Genomic DNA, 24664 nt, shown 5'->3' on the forward strand with positions numbered 1-24664 from the left:
ACATGCATTCAGTATTTTGTAAAACAATCGAGTAACATCTTGAAATTCGGATGTATTAAATACGTAACTTAATTCGGTGCCTTTTCTTACTAAATTCAAACTTTATTTATACAAAGAGCACACAAATTTAATTTTCAAAATAATCCCCATTTTCGTTTTCTGACTCGTCGTGCCACGTTTCGATCAACCCGAGTCCATCGCAAAAAAAAGATGTGGAGATTATTCGATTCGATGAAGTCATCGGTCGAACGGGCGGAACTAGAGGTGGAACGGAATTAAAATTCGCATCTAGTATTGAAAATATTCCCTCTGTACGCGTTTCTTTCTGCATTTGGTGCGGCATCTTCCTCTGGCTCCTCTCGACTTCCGCGATCGACAGTGAGCAGACCTGTGTCGGAATCGTAATTCCTTAACCCCTTCAGCGGCAAACAGAATATCACTGTTTGTGCCCCTGGTGGCACCCAAAAAAAAGTAATCGGATTGTAAAGACACCTTGTATTTAGGGATTTTTTGGCTCGCGAAATATGAATTTGAGGTACAAAATTTCATAATTCAAAATGGCCGATCCAATATAGCGGTCAAAAAACCAAAATCTATCTATTTGTTATGAAAACTGGTATTTAAAGGGTTTTTGAGCCGCTGAATACGAATTTGAGATACAAAATTTCATAATTCAAAATGGCGGATCCAATATGGTTGTCAAAACACCAAATCTATCTAAGAACAATTGAAAAACTGACAAGTATTTGTATCTTAGAATTGGGAACCCAAACTATCTTTGGAAAGATGCATCCAAAAACTTAGTGAAAAAAGTTTTTATTTATTTTGTGCCACTTCATTGGGTTCGACATTTTGAATTTTGCAATTTTGTACCTCAAATTCAGCGACTGAAAAAATTCTTGGATACCAGTTTTCATAACACTCGGATAGATTTTGCTTTTTTGACCGCAATATTGGGTCCGCCATTTTGAATTTTGGAATTGTGATCTGAGATTCGTATTCATCAGTCCCAAAAACCCTTAGATATCAGATTTAATAACATTCCGAACAAATTTTGATTTTATGATTATATTTGATCGCCATATTGGATCCGTCATTTTGAATTTTGAAATTTGGACTATGGATTTGTATTCAGCGACCCAAAAAGCTTTTGGGTACTAAGTTTTATGAAGATCGGCCCAATCAATCGAAAAAACTACAATGACGCCGAAGGGGTTAAGCGAGCGGGCTAAGCACACGTGCGCGCGCACGCCCGCGCACGCTGTGGCGATATATACGGGAGTTTCGTAATAAATATATGGCTGGGATAAAATAGTTGGGGGAGAGGGCCGACCTTGCCCTGCAACCGCCCGCCCGCTTGTTGCCAAGCTAACTTCGTGTGTATAGCGGAGCGCGTACGGCGGACGCAATCGGTGCGCCGCACACACACACGTTCCGCACTGTGCGATCGTGCGAGTGTCGAGCGCTCACGCGGATATCTAGGGATGCTGGTGACACGTCGGTCGTACGTAGTACCCAGGGCTGCCTCGGCAAGTATTGATAATCGCCGGTATCACGTGTTCTCGGTGCCAATTTTTTGGATCGGATGGCTCTGGCCATCAGCTAGCTGCCGATATATTTGAAGGATAGCATCGGATAAATGTCACGGACGTACTCGGGGTTTTGAATGGAGATGACATTTCTGAAATTCTCCGCGTCTGTTTTTAAAGTGCACGCTAATTATGCGCAGCGACGTTTATTATAATTAAATCTCCAGGGGAAATAATATTAGTTTCGATTACCATGGGAAGTGTGGCAACGTGTATAAAATAATTCGTCAGGTGTAAGTGTCTCTGATGGGTGTGCTTCTGTTTTCCAATAAAACGTCGATACGACGCGTCGATACTTTGTAGGAACGACACGCTATCCTTCCCTCAAAAATATCGATGACGAATTCGAGTTATCTCCTCACGTATCTTCGATATCGTGTATTTCGTTAAAAGTTCGCTCGACTCAAACGCGATAGGCGGAATCGTAGAAATTTCGTTGAAAAAGCTTCGTCAAAAAAGGAACTAGTTGCGATCGATAGACACTCATGTTCAAAAGTATTGAGTTCGAGCCAAACGGAAATATTTCTTCTTCGCTATCAAGCGAAAGTATTATATAATTGTTGTATTTAATTAAATGCCATTGTATTATTACTTCCTAACGCATCACAACGTAATATATGCGCGTATGTATATACACATGTTGCATGTATAGCGTGACGCTCTGGTGTGTCATTTCGGAGCGTTCGAAAATAAAAATAAAGACGTTACGTAATACGTGTATTCCCGTAGCAGTGTGCGTCAAAATCTCGTTCATTATGTCTTGTTGCTGTAATATTAATCTGTTTAGAATGATATCGGTCACGCCGCCCGGTGTGAGATGCACAAACAAACGAGAATCGATTTTCTCATGTGTTTTCTTCTTTCTTCGTTTCTGCCTTTTACGTCGATATATGTAATATTAAAACCGTGTATATTAATCGCACTTGTCATTGCACAGTGCCTTTTTTCATAAAAAATTACATATAAATAAAAAAATATTGATACTTTACCGAATATTTTTTTTATCGTACGAGGGAAAGAAATATACGGTAAATCCCCATATAACGCGGCCTCGTATAATACGGATTCGTGTAACGCGGCAGTGCTTGTGTAACGTGGTAAATCAGCCCCGTTATATATATATATATATATATATATATATATATATATATAACGAAACACAACCCATTCTTATGCAACTAAGATAAAAGAGATTTGCAGGTTTTCATACACAGGCATACATGAAAATAAAAATTTCGGAATATTTCCAAATACATACGTACGTGTAATCCGTGTGATTCGTAGGATTCACATAACGCGAAATGTAGCCCCACGTTATACTAGCCAATATATCTGATTACTTTTGAAAAAAAAAGAAAAATATATAACCTGTTTTTCCGAAAGTTTTCTACGTTAAATAGATATGTTAAAACGTGATGCATATGTAATTCGAGCGCAACAGTTCTGTTAGATAATACGTATCGTAAATAGTGACCATTATTGATAGTACGCATTATCGCGCTAATTTTCAGTGATGTATTATGAAACAAGTGTGCTCTATTGCTGCAAATGTACGTGAAGTAACTCGATAATTTTTCAAAAAAAGGAATGTCGCGGGTATTAGTTTCAGCTTTATCGGTTGAGGAGTACACAGTCGAGGTTTCCGTCGACACTGAATGTCTCTTATTGATCGGCCACAGTGCTTGCGGAAGTGGCTTGCGAAAACTTTGTTTCGCAAACGAAATCCTGTTTTCGAGTGGGCACGGTGGCGGCGTTTTTTGTATTTGCGATCGTTCTGTTTGACTTGTGCCTCGCGTGCATCGAGGGCTTGAATCGAGTTAGGATAGGTTCGGTTACATACAATTTAATTAATCCAAGCCTGTGAATATAACGTGCGATTTTTAATTAATTTTAATTCTTGTTCCGGTGTGTTCACCTTCGCGTTTGTCGGCATATATTTTGTTTTGTCATTCCCGTAATTCAAAGTTAACATTAGTGCCGTAATTAATTAACATTGAAGTTTCAAAATTGGATTAAAATTTACACGATAATTTGTTGATCATTTCAATTACTCCCGCAATGTGTTAATTAGATTCTAGAAGCATTGGCTATTTCTGTCACGACATAGTTTCGTTTTAGAAAAATGTAATATCTCGTTTATAATTATTTTCTGTTCGTGCTGCATCGATATTGATATCAATTGTTCACTCGGTAAAATTGTTTCATCTGTCGTGAATGCGGCCGTTAATGTCTTTCCATCAAGTTGACATGATCGAATTAGTACATTTAAAATTAACATTATCGCATAAATTAGCTACTGCACGCGAATCGTTTTATCGCGCAAAAATTCATTACGGATATATCCATTTTTGCAAATAACCTTAATAACATCTCTGTCTCTCTCTCTGCACACAGCACACATACAGACGATGGAATCGATCACAAATTTTTTCACGTACACTTGTTCCAGAAATATTCGCTCACGCAATATTGCGCAAAAATGTATGCCACACTACCGATACCATATCTGTTGAAAATGCAGTATGTTGAGGCATTTTGCGTTACGTTAGCATTAATTTGAGCAGCCTCGTAGTATTTGTATGCATTTTTAGGTCTACCAAATACGTTTGGGAATCAGACAACAATCGTCAAAAACAGACTGTAATAAGTTAGTAATAAGAATGAAAAATTAGTGCACAATAGGACGATAGAATTACTCATTCTTTTCGTTATTATTATTATTTAATCTTTATTACGAAGGAGTCGTAGATCTGTGCGAGTTAATTTCGTCAATATTTTGAAATGGGAGGATAGTAGTTATAAAATGTAGCTTCTATTATTGCACTATCTCTAGGAGATATTCGAAATAGCGGCGATTCTCATAGCAGAAGGGCAGACGTGCGCCAGAGAGAACAGCGCGTGTACTCGTCGTCGTGTGCATTTACATGGACATGCACACTGTGTGCACTCGCGCATACGTCAGCGGTTCTCAACTGCCGCTACGTGATTTTCTACTCGGAACGACGCAATTCTCCAACCGTCATGATTGGAGTCGCTCGCGCCAAAAGTGAGGTGTTTCAGTTTTGGGAATCTCGATAGAATCGATATAGATTTCTTTTATCGTATCCCGCGAAATACCTGGTTTCTTCAAGTATAAATATTATATTTGAAACAAGTGGACTAAAATATATTATTTTATAATTTCTCTCGTGATTTATCGTTGACCTGATTCGGAAAGCTAGTAAAAAGTTTTATTAAAGGAAAGAGACAGAGTTTTAACATTTGGCGAATGTGAATGTTAATAAATTATATTTAGAGTGAAATCTATATCTGTGTGAAAATTATCAAATTTTCTGCTGACAATGAGTCATGTAGAAAAATTATAAAAATAATAAAACTATCTTTGATATCAACAAATCGAAATTTGAAATACGTAAACTATCAAAAATTGTTTTTTTAATTGTATAAGTATATGAAATTTAAATTGAGATATATCGAACATTACCTTTAGAATGACAGTTTTAGTTAATTAATTATGAAATTGTTTTTCATGGAGAATTATCTGCGATCTAGTCTTTCCGAATACAAACGAAGGAGAAAACTTCTCGTTAAATGTCGAGTGAAGTTCATTAAAGATTTGTTTCAAAGTAGAAGCGCGTCAAGATATTGAATATTAGATCATATGACAAGATGGCACCCACACACGTGCGAAAATCGCTTTTTCCGAGACCTCCGCGGATTCACGCGGTGAGAGTACCTGACCTGGCTATGCAGTTTATGACAGATAGGTTAGGTTGAGAGTTGCTGCGTTGCGAGCGCACACAATGACTACCTGCGCGCGCGTACACGCAGCACACACGCGCAGTAGCATCGAGTGGATCAATAATTTTTGATACTCGCGTACAGGACATTCAAAATACGCGCTTGCCGCGCATGCAACGCAGTACGTCGCGTTGAATGGGGAAGAGAAACGCGCAGAAAAACGCGTATGGCAAACGCGATATTCCTCTCCGTGGATCACGGGATGATGTTTCTTTGCTCACGAGCGGAAAGCAGAGTCGAGAGAGAGAGAGAGGGAGAGAGAGAGCGCGCGCGCATGGCGAACTTGCGTCGAATAGCGGCGCTTCGCGTTCCGATGCGCTAGAGACACTCGGAGTCGCGAGCCGAGTCCGCCATTTTTAATCGATATAAGCCAGTCGGATGCAGTTAATAGATTGAGGAACATGTTGCTCGGCCGTTGCTCGGCTCATCATTTTTTTTCCATGACATTCTTATTCGAGATGGTACATACGTTCGGTCGATTCCCGAAATTCGATACTTTCTAATTTCAGACATACGTGACGACGTGTCGCAATTGATGCAATCTGACTAGATAATAGATAATAGGCTGGCAACGCACAATGATGCAAGTGCCAAAAACACGCTCCACACACATGTGTATTCTCGCATTTTATTTAGATGATATACGTTTCGTCTTTTCTTGATATTGACCGAATTTAATATAAATACAGTTATAAAAATTCTTCCATTTATAGGAACAAAATTACGCGTTGCTTCAAAACACTTGGTTTCAAATTACTTATTACTTCTCAGAAATACTTATTATTTTTAAATGTAAAATTTATTCTGTGTAATTAAGCAATTTAAGCTTCTCAAAAAATTATAAGGTGGATAAAGGAAGAATTTTGCAACGAATTGGACATTTTACACAAACATTTATTTAATGTTTAATAATTTTGGGTATTTAGTGTGCTATACAGTGATTCGCATTCGGCGTCTTGTTCGCTTTAACGGACGCCTGGATTTTTCTACTGCCAGGATCGTGATGGGTTTGCTCTGTTTCGTGTCTCGAACTCGCGTTTTCTCTCGTGGCGGAGATCCGCTCGAGTGTATGCTATAGCGGCAACGCGTCGGAAATTATTCTCGGATGGCTTCCCATTTAAGTCGGCAAGTCGTACGGAAATAATGCGGCCCGTGCGGACGCGAGATTACAGGTGAATAACGCCAAATCCGAATGAAGCGCGCGACCTCGCACAAGATTTTTGCGGCGTCGGTCGTCGTAAAGAATTATTATTTGCATGCGGTATACAGTGAGAACTCTCTTATTGACGGGAAAATAGAGGTGGGGAGGCGCGGAGAAGGCACCGGTGGAGGAGAGACAGAGAAATGTGGAAGGAGAATGATAGGGGAAAAAAGGAGAAGGCAGACAAAAAAGAATGAGAGAGAGAGAGAAAGAGGATGGAGGGGAGAGACGGGATGAGATTGTATGCATGTAAGATCAGTGATGGCGGAGGTAAAAAATAGACATCGTAAACTTCAATCTTGGGAATAATTATATTATATATATATAAAGTGACGTTCTGCGCGGTGATCTACGTAATACCGATTAGTTTGCCACACTTATTTTCCTATTTTCGATAATAATTTTTCTCGAGAGAGAATCATCGAGCAGAATCAATGACTGTGCGAAATAATATAAAGATAATAAATCCTCGGGGGAAAAATAAATGCGTAGTGTAATCGATCTGTCGTACGACAAATCCGTGTGCCCTGAAGTCGGGCGATGAAGTATCGCTCGCAGCCGTTCGCAGGCCCTGCACGTCACGAGACGGCCAATCAGAATGAACGCGAGGATTCGCGAAAAGTTCGGTTTTTTCGATTCGTTGCATAGCAGCAAGAGCGTGGCAGCGGCCGAGCGCGGACGTAACGTAGGTAAGCGCAGGAGGACGGCGAGAGGAGAGGGGGGGGAGGTCGCGTGCATGCGAACGTGGCGCGGCGGACGCGCACCGTTGCGGAGCCGCCGCCCCGCCCGCGCCGCTGATCGCACCGCCGATCGCGCGGACGCGCGCGCGACGGTCGTACACACGCAGGCGGGGGGAGGATGGTCGCTCGCGGGAACAGCCGTTCGCTAGCCGAGCGAGCGGACTAACGCTTCGCTATTCCGTGCGTTCTAGCGAAATAGCTCTGCGCGCGGACGGACTGACCTACGTTCTACGTGCGCCCGGGAGCTGAGTGTAAGTCCGACCGTCGCAACCGTCGCGTACGAATCCGCGCGTCCGCGGGTAGGACGATAGGTCGACCGCGCGCGGCACTCCCCGGTGCGTGACCCTTTTCTCCCTTTCGCGTCCCTGTGCGCCGCCGCCGCCACTGTCGTCGTCGCCATCTCATTATCGTCTAACCTTCTTTGTGGAATTTGCGCGGCTACGCCGATGTTCGTTCGCGAATGTGTTTCGTCGCTGCGAGGGGGCGGGCGGGGGGGAGTACGCAGGATCCGACATCGACTGATTCTCAATCGTCCCGAGTGACCCGATGTGTAACGCTCGGTTCGAGGTACGTTCCTTTTCGGAGCAGATATTCCTATCTCTCTCTCTCTTTGCTCCTTTTCTTCTCGCTCTCGCGCGCGCGTGCGGTGTTTTCCGTTTTCCGTCCAAGTATCTCTATCCTTCTCTTCATTATATGCATATAGACATATTGAAGCTGTCGCGTATCTCACGAGCTACGCTCGTTCCTCGAGAGAAAAGTGCGTCGTGCGGTGCTCGCACAGTGTGACGTTCGCTGCTCCGAGCTGCTCGGCCGGAACGGAGCGCCTCGGAGACGGGAGTGCGAGGTGGCATTACCAGGACGGTTCGTAAATAATGTCGCGCTATAAAACGATCGTGCGTCGTTCCTCTCCGTCGTGCTCGTCGCGATCGAATAATCGCAGGAAAATCGAATAGTTTCCTGCGAAGCCCGCATCGCAGCGAAATGAGTCGAGTGTGCGATATTACTTTTGGGTGTCCGATAAGCAAATCCACTCGATAATTAACATCGTCGTGTAGGTTAGGTACGTGCCTGTGTTATAGGCACGGAGTTCGTAGCGATGGGCCTCGAGTACCCGCGAAGTAATCGCGGCGGTGAAGTACTGCTTAGATATAACCTTGAGCGGATCTTTTACGCACTTCTTACTCGTTTTACTTCTTTGAGGTGCTCCGATCGATACCAACAACGAGCCATGGTCGAGTGTCTGAAGCGGAGCTATAAACCGTGCGCTGGGTTTAAAACCCGATAAAACGGAAGTGGAGAGATTTCTGTTCTCGCTGTTTCTTTTTAAACAATCGATGTTTCATCCGCGAGTTGTTTTATTCTCTTTGCAGTTTGCGAAGCGAACTACCGTAATTATGTGTGCGCGCTGCTTGGACACGAGATCGTTATGTTTGTATACTCGTAATTAAATGTTAACACTGATATCTATTATTGAAATTCAGCAATTAATCTTGCGGCAAAACTTGAGGTTTAAGTAAAGTTATTTTTAAAGCTAGAGCAAGAAAAAAGCGCCAGATGTTTTGATAAATAATACTTAAATATTTTATATAAAAATACAATATAGTAAAATATCTGATTTTTATGTAACTTAAGTGGATTTAGCTCTGACGGAATTTTTATTTGCATAATCCCATGCAGATCTGATAAATGACGCGCACGCGTGTGTGCACGTAATTTCTGCTGAGTTCTTTACTGAGACAATTTGGTCACGAAGTCATTAAATACGATAACTTACATAATATGAATAAAATATAGACATACATATACATATATACATATAATGCAAGTCTTTGTAGTGAGATTAGCATAATATGTTTCTTATACTTTCAGATCTCCACTGGCATGGAGCTAGGAGCGCACTGATAGCGTTAGTTTACGAGGTAATTAATTGCTATCGAAGATAATTACAGATATTAGGAATATTGTTTATTTTACATAATTAAGACGCCTGTTTGTGTATATATTTGAAGCATTTGTTTGCAGTTTCCAATGAATTTATAATTTCTGTCATATATAATTATTATCTACAAAGCAGGAATTTTATTATTCTTTACGAGTACTTACGAGTGGACATTACGATCATTAATGGTTAACTGTTATATTATTTGTTGCTTTTCCATTTCCATGTTATTGAAACGAACACTGAATAGGATGAATGGTTTTTGTAAATATTTCAATAAAATATGCATTTACGCGTATTCTGCTTACAGATCTTGGTTTCTATGCATTGCCTGCCAAAGAAGAACTGAGCCCAATGTTTCCACACAATTCTAGTTCACATGAGATTTCTACAGAAACAAATGCCTTCGTACAAAATTCCATGGTAAGCATTTTTCATGCATTACACTACGTTACTTCTACTGTACATGTGTACATATTGAGAACTTCAAATGAATTACTTATGCTATAAAGATTTCAGTTTTTCAAAGTTTATATCAATTATTTTTGATTATATATTACGCGCATTTTTTCTTAGATAAAAATATTCTTGCTGTACCCAGTACAGCATTCTTGAAGTGTGCATACATCACGCCTGTTAATTATTACCGTTGTTGAAGATTGAATTAATCTTATTTTTACGACGCGGTTACAATATTTCAAGGTACAAAATATATTCTTTTTTTATATGTGCAGGGGGATGTAGTAGTATTAGGGGAAAGCAGTCTGCGGGTAGTAAGGTTGTGGGAAAGGGAAGGATCAGAGCACACTAGGTACTGTGATATCGAATCCACAAACAGCAGCATGATGGCAGCACCTATTAGCCATCCCGAAGCTACCGCCGCCAATGACTTTTCAACCGTCCTGCCGAACCAAGCTGGTGAGTTATTAATAAAATGTTTTAACGATTAATTTGCAGAATGTTGATATTATAATTTTAGTCTTGTATACTTTATTTGCGTCTATCTTATGTTTGCTTAATCAATTGGAAAAGATAAAATTATATTTGCTATTTATAAAAGTTGTTGAAAAGCTGAATAAAATTGTAAGCTCAGCTTTAATAGAAATAAAGGAAACGTAGAAAATTGTATGTAACAAGAATAATTTTGATATTCTTTGAGTATTAAAAAAAAATATTTTGAGAAAAATAAACTGAAATTATAAAGGTTAAAATTGAGTAGGTGTTAGAAATTGCGACAACTTTGAATTACAGGTGAGTTCTACTCAAACAGCAAAGGTAAGGCCTGCCAGTCAGTGGCGCCAGCAACCACAAAATACCCAACAAATCACCTTCTAATCTGCGATAATAATAATAAAATAAATAATCACAACAATGCAGAACATAATCATCACAAGTACAGAAAGCAAAACACACCGGGCTTGCTTGGTCTGCAGCTGGGCAGCTCCGCCAATAACTCTAAGTCTATTTGTAAGGCGTTAAGTGATAATAAGATTAGCTTTAGCCATCTTAACATTAGGGTACTAAGTATAAGTGTAAATCTACAAGTTATAAGGGACGAAGCGTTTCGCGCCGTTGGGGTACCTAGCCTAGTTAGGATACCCAAGTCTGATAGTCCCCAACGGTTGTTGCGCCACCCTAACTCGATCGACAATTACTCCTTACTAGGGTCCTGCCTTGAATCAGGCGACAACAATAAATATAAGGTTAATTTTAGTTATATAAGTAATAACAAGTTCAAGTCTGTGATATTGCTCAGCTCAACCAGTTACAGTAACCATTACCTCCTGTTTAGTGGTGGCTTTGACAAGATAGCTGCTGTTATCCTGGTACTTTGTATTAAAAGGGACGATACCACCACCACATCGAATAGAATGAAACTACTAGGTGATAAGTACGCCCTAGTTACCAGTTTTGCTCAGACCTCCAGACTGCTTGCAAACGATACGATTCTGGATGATGATAACTCTGACATCCGAGTCTCGCTGAGCCGCCGAATAGCGCGACACCTCTCGCAGACGCATTTCAATGGCGACGCTCCGCGTTCGGTGTCGGTCTACGCTCAGAATTTCGCCGCCAGTTCTTCCATTACGCTTATCGTTTCCAGAAACGAAGTAATTGACCACACTTTGCGATCTTTCCTGAAAAATCTCACGCAACTATATGTACAATCTTCTATTTCTCCATTATGTAATGTCACTGTGACCGAGCTGATGCAACACATATGTGTTCCAATATTAATAACGTGTAAAAATAATGATGATTACAAGGTTCGTAATAAGTATAATGAATATTATTATTATAACGGTTACAGTAACGTTGGTAGTATTGAAGAAGAAATTAATATTAGTAATAATAACCCAGATGTTATCCGAGACATTGTTGACATCGCCGTGTGCTACAAGACTAGTGTAATACCTACTAATGTTAGGATTTTAGGGTCTCAAAAGGATCGTATTAGTTGTACCGAAGCAACAATATTTACTGTTGGTGCTCTTTTGTTTCAGGATAACAATAAGCCTTTCAACACTTGTTTTAAGATTAGTCAGTATAGGGAATTGGTCGCTACCAATCGCGAATCTAACTCTATCATTAAGTCTGTATCTAGGTCTACGCTAAGCGATAAGTGTAGTAATATTAAGTTAGAAACATCTCACGCCGCTCGACTTGACGAATCTGACAACAGAAAGCAAGTTAAGTTGACTGTCAACATTCCTATAATGACTACCTGCAAGCCTACGATGACGCTTACATGCCAATCAGCCACCGTCGCATCCCAAACAATTGTTGTACCTGTATCTCGGGCGGAGAGTCGCACGAACGACAATGAAATGCGATTGGAATATTTCAATATACTCCAAAATGACCAAATATCTATCCAGTCTATGCTAAGTCATACCACTGATGATCTTAATAAGAATGACTCGCGTCATTATGACGCGACTAAATTTAAAGACGCGCAAAATTATGCTATTGACCAGCTCAAGGCTACTACAACATCGAAAGATGACGCTCAGTTGACCTGCGAGAATAAGCGAGATGCTCTTCATCATTTCGACCAAAATCGTACCAACCATCACGATCACGATAACGCCATTATATGCAACAGCAACGAAGAACCCATTATACCGTGCGGGTTGCAATGGTCAACCTTTGTCAAGTGTGTGCCACCGTTCCTTCGTTATTATCGAAGAGCAAACGAAGAGACTAACGAGTGCAAACCTCCTCGACTGCACCAATTAAAATACATGTTGGAGCTCCTGGCTCGGAAGCAGTCTCAAAAGTGTAATGAGCCTATCGCGAGTTATAAGCAGCGTTGGGGTATACCAATGACAGTGCGATTGGTAGGAGGCGGAGAGAGTTCCTTGAACAGCGGGGGAGCTACCAATTGGGGAACCACGCAAACTACTACGTCGAATAACAATAACGCAAATCAGAGTGGATGGGGCGGTACACCGGGAAATCCATCCGGTGCCGCTAATGCACCGAATAATTGGGGCGGCAATACTGTCAATCGATCCGTCGCAGGAAATCCAAATCAAAATCAAAATCAAGGCCCACCTGGAAGCCAAAATACTCCAGGTAACAGCACTTAAATATCGCTTTGCCTCTTTCAATTGCATATACATTTAGCGAATAATATTCAATTGCAATTTAGGTAACGTGAGTAAAGTTAATAATCCCAATCAACAATCGAATCAACAATCTGGTCCGCCAACGTCTCAATCAAATAACCCACCACAAGGGAATCAGAATAATAACCAATGGCCTCAGGGAAAGTCTAATAATCCAGGTGCTCTTGGGCAGAATCCGTCAGTGCAAAGTAACAACAGCGGTAGCGTTCAGCAGCAGCAATCTTCCGGTTCGAGCACCAATACTAATCAACCCAACAATCCTGCTCAAGGGACTGTCAGCATCGGTAATACTGCAGCGGCTAATAATCCATCTACCAAACAGCAACTCGAACAACTTAATACCATGAGAGAGACACTCTTCAGCCACGATGGATGGGGTTGTGTAAGCGTATGATTATTTTTCGTATATATAAAATATAAATTTATTCAATTTCTTTATTGAAATTGCTGACAAATTATTCCTATTCGTGATGCATGAATAATTATCCGCAGCAAAATGTGAATCAAGACACGACCTGGGACGTGCCGTCATCTCCCGAGCCAAGCATGAGCAAGGACGGCGTTCCAATCTGGAAACCTCCAGTGAACAACGGCACCGACTTGTGGGAGGCGAATCTACGGAACGGGGGTCAGCCGCCGCCTCAGCAACAGTCGAAAACGCCGTGGGGTCATACTCCGGCAACGAATATCGGTGGCACATGGGGCGAGGACGACGAAGCGGCGGATTCCTCTAACATGTGGACCGGCGCACCGACACCATCGCAGCCGAGCGCCGCTCAGTGGACCGGTGCTGCCGGTAATCAAGCCGGTATGTGGGGAGGTAGGCTGGTGAAGGCTGGAGATGCCAACATCTACATAGGCAAAATCTTTTTTTCTAAATTTCTTGATTTTTCACTGAGAGGTACACTTGATTTTCCTAGCGTATCGCTAATGTATTTCCTTTATGTGACTCTGTTCAGACTCCCGAGTCTCAGATTCAGTTGTTATAAAGTTACGTAGACCTGTAGATAATATGAATAAATAGATAATTCGATTTTGGCCACTCTGAACAAAGTCTTATATATATATATATATATTTTGAAAATTCTTCGAACGAACAATTGGTCACAAAGTGTACTTCAGAACTTACACTTGTATTCGCGCAGTTGAACCTAATGCAAGATAATAAATTAGTTATATTATTATGCCTCCGACACATTCAGCTGCGTTTAGTGTAATATCGTGTTGTCGATATATGTTACATATATATATATATATATATTTGCCTGTTAGAATTGAGACATAGACACTCCGGCATTCACAGAGCTTCAATATAAATGGGGGGGATACAAGCGATTTTCAAGCCTGATTTTGTATATTTGCCTCCATTTGCAAGCGCTATCAGCAGTTTTTATCATTATTATTTCAAAAAGTGTGTTTATATATGAAAATGCGCTTTTTAAGGTGCTTTTCCTTGAACCGAACATGCGCTCAATTAGATAAAACTGGCAATATAAATGCAATTTACATTCTCTTTATTCATAGTCATGTTTTACTTTTCTTGTTTCACAATATCTTACAAATTATAATAAAATTGTAAATGTTGCTACATGTAGAGAATTAAGGATACAACCAACTTAATTTATTTATTGAATATGAAACTGATGATGTTATTATAAGTGGCTGCAATGCAAAATCAAACCAATTCGATTTATGAGTGATCGCATGATAGATGAATATTGCGGACTTAAAAAATATTACGTTCTACTGGAAAATAAATGCAAAAGAATGACGATTACTTATAAATCGATATGATTAATCGCACGCGGCGAAGGTAATTGTGGTTACAAGAATCGATGATTGCGACAGGGTCCAATTGGGGTGATCCTAGAATCGATCACAGAGACCCGCGGGATCTGCGCTCCGTAGAGAGCGTAAGGGAGATGCGTGATCCCCGGGATCACCGTATGTCCCTGGATCCCAGAGATCATATGCGCGTGATGGACCCTATGGCACGCGATCCACGAATGGCCGATATGCGTGGCGACCCGCGCGGGATATCGGGGCGACTGCATGGCGTGAACGCCGACGCGATGTGGAATCAGCCACCCGGACCGCCGCATCATCAGATGGGTCATCAACATCCATCCGGACCGCCGGCGAAAATGCTCAATCCGTCGAACATGAATCAGTGGGCCGCGCCACCTCCGAAAGACATCATGCCTGGCAAACCTTCTGGCTGGGAGGAGCCTTCACCACCGACACAACGACGCAACGTGCCCAACTACGACGACGGTACTAGTCTCTGGGGAAATCCAGGCGCAAATCAACGGGCTATGCCAGGTAGTAAAGTGTCCCACTGGAAGGATTTGCCTACGCCGAACTTGGCTCGTGGAGGTACGCCTGTTATGAAGCGTGTGGAGAAATCTCTTCTATTGTTTTACTGCTAGAAATCTTCATCAGTTTATTTTTCACCTTGAAGTTTTACTCGCCAGCCTTGCCTCAATTCACACGTTCTCTGTCACAGGCATGCAGTGTCCACCGGGAATGCCCCAGAACAGGATGCCAGGTCAACCTGGAATGAAACCAGATGTTGGTAATCCCATGTCGTGGAGTCACCCAGGAGCTCCTAGTAGTCGCAACGGAACCTGGACGGACGGTCCGCATGATACCGCATCATGGGACGATCCCAAGACGCCGGCAACGTGGAATGAGCCTCAGTTGAATCCAGCCTGGGGAGGCCCGACCGCGCACAAACCAAAACCTATGGGGCCCGCTGGTAGCTGGGCTGACTCCGACATGGACCCGACTCCTAGCTGGGCGCATCCTGCCAAGCCGACTCTAACCAAGGAAATTATATGGAACAGTCGCGAATTCCGACATCTCTGCGAATTAGGATTTAAGGTGTGAAATCTTCAGGTTTATTTATTTTGCATTTACACGCACACGCATACACACATACTCATGTTCCAGTGTTATTAAAGTATCATTAAACCTAAATTTATTGAACTTTTTAATAAATAAACTATTTGAATATTGTATTTCAGAAAGAAGACGTTGAAGTGGCTCTGAGAAGTCGTGAGATGAATCGTGACGAGGCACTGGAACTCCTCAATCAGCTGCGTCCTCTGTCTGATCAGTGGAGACGTCACGACACACACTCTGGTTACGATCCAACGCATCAAGCAACCACGGCGCCTGCCTACCCTCGATTCAATCATGTGGCACAGCAGATGTCATTTCCACCGGTAAATTTAATACAGCTAAACAACGCTAATCTTTACGCGCGAAAACATTTACGCATTATGGTTTTTTTGAAAACAAGATTTTGAGACTTTTTTGTGATATTATTCTCTGTGGGATAACACAGGAATTTTTAGTAGTACCGTCCTGATAGTAATTTGTTCATTAACAATGCTGATTTTGGAAATGTGACAAAGAGTATATTTGAAAAAAAGCAAAAACTTGAAAACGCGCTACGGTTTCATGAAATTTGCATTAACAAGCGATTTGAGTGAGTGTATAATTCGTGTCGTGAGTGTTTTATATGATTTTGATGTCTAATAGTTGGAAATAATGAATTGGCAACCGCTATGCGATACAGATGCGGTTTAAATAATTACTAACCGTTTTCTGTGTGTATATTGTGTAATTGTTTTCGTTATATCGTTGAAAGTATCTTGCTTATACATAATATTTTATACCATAATATGCGAGAAAAAAACAGTGACAATTTAGAAATAGCATCAACGAGTTTTAAATACGTGAATATGGAAAGAATTTAGACATGATTTAAATTCTTCGTTGCGATTGATGCTTGAGAAAGAAGAGTATTTCCTCGGGTTTAGTAGAAATTTTGTAAATGTACGTGTTAAAAAAATATACTTGTACATTTCGTGTAACGTAATAATACGGGAGAGAAAGTAGGGAGGAGATAGGCGTGTGTGGGGTACAATTTGTATTTAACACACACAGGGCGGCGGAGTGCCCAGCGGGGCAGCAAGTGGGGGCGTAGGTGGTTCTGTCACCAGTGCTAGTCTTCTCAAGCTTCAGCAACAGCAACAGCAGCAGACAGCTGTTCCGTTACAGCAACAGCAGCCAAGTACCAATGCACCACAACCCCCCTTTAACCAGGTGAAAAAGCTCATGCTTGAAAACATCCTAGATTCCGTCGATTTATGTCTACTTTTACTACAAGAGAGAAATATATGAGAGAGAAAGGGAATATATAATTGAGCGGATATATAATTGATTGTTTACATATGCTGTACAAGCTTATGCTGTATGAACAAGCGCAATAGCAAGTTTTCGACAAAATTTAGTAGTAAGAATCTAAAACAGTAGGTGATTTCAAATAAAAAAAAGTTGATATTCAAGTAGCATTTTTTAGCATTGATAATTCCAAAATTTTTCAAAATTTTATAAAAACATATGCCACATTAGAAAAACTATAAAGAAAAAGATTTCAACAGCGAAAACGTAGCTGCTTAAAGATTACGTTTTCTACACATAATTTAACTGACATGGACGTGCATTTAGGACTTCAAAATTTTGTGAATATTATTTAAATTCATAATAAATAGACGACGTTAATTCTGATTTTTAGTGCTCTATTTAAATGTTGTGAATTTTGTTTTTGATACATGTGTAATTCAATCTGGTTTTGAATGCATGAATACGTGAACAATAATAGTGTTATGCATGTTAATTGTCAGTTTGTTAACGAACATTACTAATTACTGTCAATAAAAGGATCACGATTTAATATATTTAGGTATCGGTAATAATTGTATAAAGAAACGATTTGATTAGCACATATATCTTTAATGACAATATATCGTAGCGTCTTCTTGATCTCGATCAGGTTATCTTAATTTATATAATCATATACTATTAAAATATATTATCGTATGTTATAAAATTATCATTGTCATGTATATCTTAAAGTTGTCAAAATTTGTTCAGTATTAAGCGACGTGTTGTTGAATTATATAATTATATAGGCAAATTGTTGTAACTTATAATATAATTAATTATATGTAAAAATGTAGGTATACCTCTTTTTGCATTTTTTTAAAAAACAGGTTGATAAAACTTGCTCATTAAAGTAAGAACGACAACAAAATTTATTTCCAGACCTCTCGTGCATCTCAGAACCAACCAAGCACGCAACAACTGCGTATGCTCGTCCAACAAATACAATTGGCTGTTCATGAAGGATATTTGAACCATCAGATCTTGAATCAACCATTAGCGCCTCAAACATTGATATTGCTGAATCAGCTCTTGCAGCAGATCAAAGTCTTGCAGCAACTGCATCAGCAGCATGCTGTCCAGAGCACGATGAAAGGCAACAATCAGTCGGCCTTGCAAATCAATGTGCAAATTACAAAGACCAAGCAGCAGATTACAAATTTGCAGAATCAAATTGCTGTGCAGCAAGCAACGTACATGAAGCAGCAACAGCAGCATCCAGCTCCTCCGTCTCAGGCATCGGAATACTACAAATCGTCGGTGCACGATCCTATGTCGGCTTTGCCAAATAGCTTCAGCGAGTTGACAATGAACAAGGAACCTCCAGTAGTACGTATTCTGTCATCCCATACTTTTAAGTTTTCGATGCGACCATTCGACGTGATCCCTACCCGCGCGTTATTTCCAACAGAGTCAACAACAGTCAAGATTAAACCAGTGGAAGTTGCCGTCGCTCGACAAGGACGGTGATTTAGTATCGAATGAATTCTCCCGTGCACCTGGAACTACGAGCAAGCAGCCAGCAACGCCCGGCGGTCTGACGCAGTCACACAGTAGTCCGAACATGAATCCGCTGTTAGGACAAGGCGACGGCACTTGGTCTTCTCGGCTCGGGGATAGCGGCTGGCCTGATCCAAGCAACAGCGATTCTACGGACGGAAAAGATTGGCAACCAGGTGGTGCCGCGTATACAGATCTAGTGCCGGAGTTTGAACCGGGGAAGCCATGGAAGGTAATCCATTTCCAATACCGTCAGTCCTACTTGTCTTTAGCCCTTGTACGTTGTTACGTCGTTGGTGTACGAGAGAGAACAATTATTTGCAGTGTAAAACGATATATTTAAGAAGCATCCACGAGTAGTGAAGCATAAAATCATAATATTAGTATCGAAATCTTATCCGGGTCCACCTATATTTCATGGCATTTTAGGGTACCCAGATAAAAAGTATCGAGGATGATCCTAGCATCACTCCTGGCTCCGTCGTGCGTTCGCCGTTATCTCTGGCTACTATCAAGGATCCCGATACGATTTTCTCGTCCAGTAGCAAGACATCTCCACCTCCGCAGGCAGCCAATCCTGACACGTCGATTCCAAGTCTGAGCAATTCTACATGGACGTTCAATCCACCGGCGACCACACCTAGTGCATTTACTAGGTAATAATGCTACATTCCAGACACTCGATTACAGATACCGTCGTTACTATTTCTATAAATCGAACTTATTGCAGCACTACCAAAAATACATGGGGAGAATCCGCTCCACCGCCGACTGCCGTGACTTCGGAGCTCTGGGGTGCGCCAATGAGCAAAGCACGTGGTCCGCCTCCTGGTCTGAACAGTAAAGGAGCTACGAACGCGAGCAATGGGTGGGGAGCTGGTCTGGGGAGCGTCAGTAGATCTTCTAGCTCGTGGGGTCTCCAATCGTCCACGGTTAGCAACTCGGGTTGGATGTCCACCTGGCTTCTGCTGAAGAATCTTACCCCGCAAATCGATGGTTCTACTCTGAAGACACTGTGTATGCAGCATGGACCTGTTCAAGACTTCCGCTTATATCAGAATCACGGAATCGCTCTGACGAAATATTCCTCTCGCGACGAAGCAATCAAGGTAAGCACGGGACTTCAAACTTGTACGTCTATCTCTCATGTTTTTTTTTTAAGATGTATGTGATTGAAACGTATTATTGGAACGGACGATTTTCTTTGTGCAGGCACAAGGAGCCCTAAACAATTGCGTCCTGGGTAACACAACGATATTTGCCGAGTCGCCCGCGGAGAGCGAGGTGCATACGATCCTGCAGCAGCTCGGCCACGGCGGACAGCAGCAGGCTGGTGGTTCTGGCGGGGCCGGCTGGGGCCTTAGACCAACTAACAAGGCTGGCCCACCGCCCGACACATGGGGAGGTAGCTCCAGTCAACTCTGGGGCGCCCCGCCCACCAGCAATTCCCTGTGGAGCAATGCGGGGATAGACAACAGTGACCAGCAACGAGCAACTCCCAGTTCTCTCAACTCGTACTTACCCGGAGATCTTCTGGGAGGTGAGTCGATGTAGAGAGCGAGAGGCCATCCGCCCGAAATCTCGTCAGATAAATGAAAACAAAAAATTCACTTGCTTTGTGACGCAAGTCCCAAAGATGCAGCTCGGCTGATGCATATTTCGTGATCGAATGCGTATTACTTCCCTCCCGATCCCCGCTTCTTATCCTTCTAAGATTGCACGATTACATTTTGTATAAGTATTATCACGTATTGTCTTTGGATAGAGTCAGTAAGGTATGTCCACTTGTCCCCTGTATCTTCTGTGGAGAATAGTGAGAAGAGACGAAGATGAGAGGCGTGTGAGAGGAAGTGGGAGAGGGAGGGAGAGCTGAGAAAGTGATAGAAGGGTGCGAAAAGGAGAAAGACAATGAGATGGACGAGGTCTTCACGAAACGTCAATTATATTGCTAGTAAATGCAATTACTGTAACGAGTTACTTAACAAAAAAAAATTATTACCCTCGTATATCCGCCTTCAGTAGAACACGCGTAAGAAGAAAAAAAAAGAAAAAAAGAAAAAAAAAGAAATCGCAGTACGGCGTACGGCCAGATCGTGCGATAGATATCTAATTTTACATGACAAAACTACACATAACACACATAACACACACATAACATACTCATTAAATAACAAAAAAAAAGAAGTATGCGAGTACTTTTTAAGTACGAATTTTTGCGGTCGCGTCTTATTCTGAGAAGAATGCGGAAGCTGTAGAAGATCAAGTTGGACCAATCGCAACGATCTTTTCGTCGACTTGTTGGAGCGTGCCGATTCATCACGATGCATACAACGACGAAAACGGCGTTCTTGTTGTTCCAAGCCGATCCAATAAGCGTGTATTTCTAATCCGAAGATAACGTAGATGAAGAAGACGAGAAGAAAAAAAAAAGAGGAAAGAGAGATGACTATCTGCGTTCTCCATCGTTTTATTACGGGGAGAGGATGCTTTCCAATGAAGATTAAACGGCCGAGGGTCTCTGATCAGGTCAAAGAGTGTTCCATTTTTGCTAGACAGTTCCGAAGACTGCAGCGAGTATCAAATGTAGACTGTATCAATCTAATCAAAAGAAACAAACCTTACAAAAACGAGCATTGGCGTCGCTGCCTGGTGTTCTGTCCCGACTCTTCTCCCCACCCGCCTTTCCCTTACTGCATATTTCTCTGGATCCCCACGGATGTGGAAGAAACGAGGAATGAAGGGATATCAGATCAACTGGGCAACGACGCAACGATACCAAATGTTATCGCAATAACGTAAATTTTATTCTATATTAAATCTAGATGCCACCTGTCGTGCCAATGTCAAGTGTGTCTCTTTACCGTTTATTAACGTAGGATTTAAATGAAGAAGAGAAGCGAGAGAGAAGATAAACTGGAGAGTGGGAAAGATGGAAGAGAACGGCGAGATGAGGATTCGCGAACGGAGCGTTGGGAAAGACCGTGGGGCGTTTCGAACGAAACGAGGTGGTCTAACGAACCTACCGAGAATCGGATTTACATTATAAGTAAATGTATGAAGATCAGTAATGAGAGAGAGAGAGAGTACATTGCGCGTACTGCAATTAGTACCAGTACCAGTAGTGTAATTACGCTTCTCGTTAATGGTATTCGGACGAGGAATCGCAACGGGCCGCGTAAGATATCGATACGAGTGGTGATGATGATGATGCTTATACGAATGGATGGCATTTATTACGGGCGCATACTACTTGTCATATGGAGAGAGAGCTCGGTCTAAGATGAATTTAAATTAGTTTTTCTCTCAACGTGTGTGTCAAAGGTACCTGAACGGACTGATAACCAAACGACGAACAAGCGAATCGTTATTTACTCATGCACAACAGTTTCCTTTTTATCTTTCTGCTTCTCCGTGTCGGCGGGGCGTCTGGGAACATTTTTGCCATCGATTATCGGCGCAACTGCGATCGACGTGAAAGAGATGACTTTCTTTCCTTCGTGAACCAAGAACAAGAAACTAGAGAGAAAGAGAGAAACAAAACAGAAAGAAAATAGAAGGAAGAAACAATCACACACAAGACGCTGTTATCATAGCGAGACAGCGACGCGCGCAATAAAAGTGAACAACTACATACACACACGCTGATTACACACGTTTGCCACGCATGGACCTGCATGCCTGCAAATGTCGAACACGCCAAGCTGAGGAAACGTACATAGTAGCATTGGTCGACGATGACTCCGCCGCTTCCATACGATCGGTCGATCCTCGCGGACGCCGGACCATTACAATCTTTGGCGTACCAGTAAATCAAAACAATATTGGGAATTTTTATATCTTTTGCCTTCCAAGGGAGAGTGGAAAAAAAAGGACGAGGAAGAATACTTTATAGGAGATATCATCAAAAAGCAACGTCTCTCGCGAAGTATATGTGACACGGGGGAAAATTAGTATATATTGAGTCTCTGATGTAAATGCGCGATAGAATCCGCGTGGTTCCGCCGGTCATGTCGCCTCGATTCTGTCGGCCAGTGTTGTTACGTAATGCTTAATTTTAATATTTTCGTAAGGGCGCATTATATATATATATATATATATATATATATATACACACATATAAAAGGTATTTATAATTATCGCACGTAGATAAAAAGTCCAAGTATTGAAAAACGATACGGTACGATTTATGTCGACTGTACAATTGCCTCCGTTGCAAAACAAAAGAAAAAAAGGATAAGAAAGTAGTGTGGAAGCGCTGCTTATGAGAACTGTTCTGTACATAATTGTATCATACTCCCCGAGAAAAGGTTGCGACGCAAGTCGAAAGATTGAATTTACAAATGGAGCGTTTAATAAAATCATAAATGCAGAGTGGAACAGTATTTTAGATCGACGAGAGTAATTGCATAAGTTTTATTATCGATTCTGTCTGTTGTATGCATCTATTCCATCTAATAGATTCCAATTTATCGTGCACTTTCTTTTAATTAAGTTGACGTATTGAGAGGGACAAAAGTAAGCTTCTCATTGCAATCGCATTGAAGATTCAAGTCATGACAAATCTCTCGGACAGGAGATGCGAAGGATTTACGTGTAAATTTTCTAAAGAAATCGAATTCAATGATAACCTGCTCTCGGAAGTGCGATACATATATAAATATCCTATATATTATTATATTGTATACATACACAAGCAGACCTGTATATGCATACCTGTACACATACATATATGTATGTAATATGTATATGTATGGTTAACGCATTCATGTTTTACTTAACAAAGTATAGCGATATGCGGGAAAGAGAGGATGTGGAAGTGCGAGAAAGTTACTAGGTATAAGGACAATTATATGATATAGCATTATACTACGAACTTATGATACTAATAACGAGGCCACAACGTGAAGTTTGTGTGTGAATTAGTCTGTTATTCCTCACGAATTAACTACTTTGAAAGATATCGATTACAAGCTGCACTGGAATGGCGTTCTAATGACTTTCGAGTAAATCATAAGACTTAGATGTAAGTGTCCGAACACACGTAAATGTATTCATGTACCATAAGCCAGCTAGAGACTGTGAGAGAGGAAAACAGAGGTAGGGAAGAGTAAGAAAACGAGTTATGAATAGGCAGAGTACGTATAAAAGTATCGGTATCTGCGAGAAAGGGAAACGGGAGCACAGAGCAAGAAACGGAGGAACGGAGAGGAAGAGAAGGAGGAAGAAAGTGTGCGAAGTGTGAACGAACGTGGTGCGAATGCGAAATTGACAATTGCCTGCTTTCATAAAATCAATTATGAGAGCAACGAGCGTGAGCGATTCGTTTGCATTTCTCAACATGATCCTTAGGTAGACAGGTCTCTTGTTTACGACGGTTTTCTTGTTTGCCTCGTTTTACGTGCAAGGAAAGTCGTCACGGCGCTAATACGCGGATAACGGTGAGGAGAGAGGGGGAGAGGGGGAGAGGGGGAAGAGAACGAGTAATGAATAGTAGTAATCGAATTTAGTAAACGAATCAAAGTGAAACCTTTCTCAAAGTTTGCCCAACAGCGTCGAGATGGATTTGTTGTGATAACAGTGATTTATAGCCATTTAGATATTTAGGCAATTAAGGTCTCTCACTATATAATAATAATAATAATAATAATAATAATAATAATAATAATAACAACAATAATAATATTAATGCTATCGTTTCATGAATAAATTTTAACCGCGTACATAAGTAGTAATAATAATAATAATATAATAATAATAACAATAATAATCAATTATAATAACGATTATCTCATTTAGGACCGGTTCAAGGACCGGTGAAAATTAATCGCTTAAAATATGACTTTCATATATGTAGAGAGATCTAAGAGTATCAGAAAGGCGTAAATTGCGTAAATATTTGTAAATGTGCGTGCGTGCATCTAAAGTCTTTATTAAGGTAATAATCGATCGATCGTCGCGGTAAATATACAAAACGGGGATATGCGTAATGTACGGAGTTCCGCATGTGTGTCGAAGAGTAATACACACTC

At 41.2% G+C, this 24664-nt stretch overlaps 1 protein-coding gene across 7 annotated transcripts in view; it reads left to right on the plus strand.

Annotated features, from left to right (window-relative positions):
- LOC105286621 (trinucleotide repeat-containing gene 6C protein) overlaps nt 1-23846 on the plus strand; it is a 28472-nt gene extending 4626 nt beyond the window's left edge. The window contains exons 1-16 of one of the 7 annotated variants that reach the window (XM_011351694.3): nt 7432-7582; nt 9201-9250; nt 9581-9693; nt 10005-10188; nt 10522-12849; nt 12926-13290; nt 13395-13710; nt 14751-15278; nt 15409-15785; nt 15929-16129; nt 16857-17015; nt 18018-18464; nt 18547-18867; nt 19065-19291; nt 19366-19744; nt 19848-23846. In XM_011351694.3, the coding sequence (XP_011349996.1) occupies nt 9625-9693; nt 10005-10188; nt 10522-12849; nt 12926-13290; nt 13395-13710; nt 14751-15278; nt 15409-15785; nt 15929-16129; nt 16857-17015; nt 18018-18464; nt 18547-18867; nt 19065-19291; nt 19366-19744; nt 19848-20189 (6243 nt within the window). In that variant the 5' untranslated portion in view covers nt 7432-7582; nt 9201-9250; nt 9581-9624 and the 3' untranslated portion in view covers nt 20190-23846. Of the gene's footprint in view, nt 1-7431; nt 7583-7847; nt 7899-8430; nt 8760-9200; nt 9251-9580; nt 9694-10004; nt 10189-10521; nt 12850-12925; nt 13291-13394; nt 13711-14750; nt 15279-15408; nt 15786-15928; nt 16130-16856; nt 17016-18017; nt 18465-18546; nt 18868-19064; nt 19292-19365; nt 19745-19847 lie in introns of those variants that run through there. The other 6 variants (XM_011351714.3, XM_011351721.3, XM_011351685.3 and 3 more) reach the window with 6 other exon arrangements.
- The last annotated feature ends 818 nt before the right edge of the window (nt 23847-24664 follow it).

The sequence above is a fragment of the Ooceraea biroi genome, chromosome 14, assembly GCF_003672135.1.
Source record: "Ooceraea biroi isolate clonal line C1 chromosome 14, Obir_v5.4, whole genome shotgun sequence".
NCBI classification, from domain to species: Eukaryota; Metazoa; Arthropoda; class Insecta; order Hymenoptera; family Formicidae; genus Ooceraea; species Ooceraea biroi.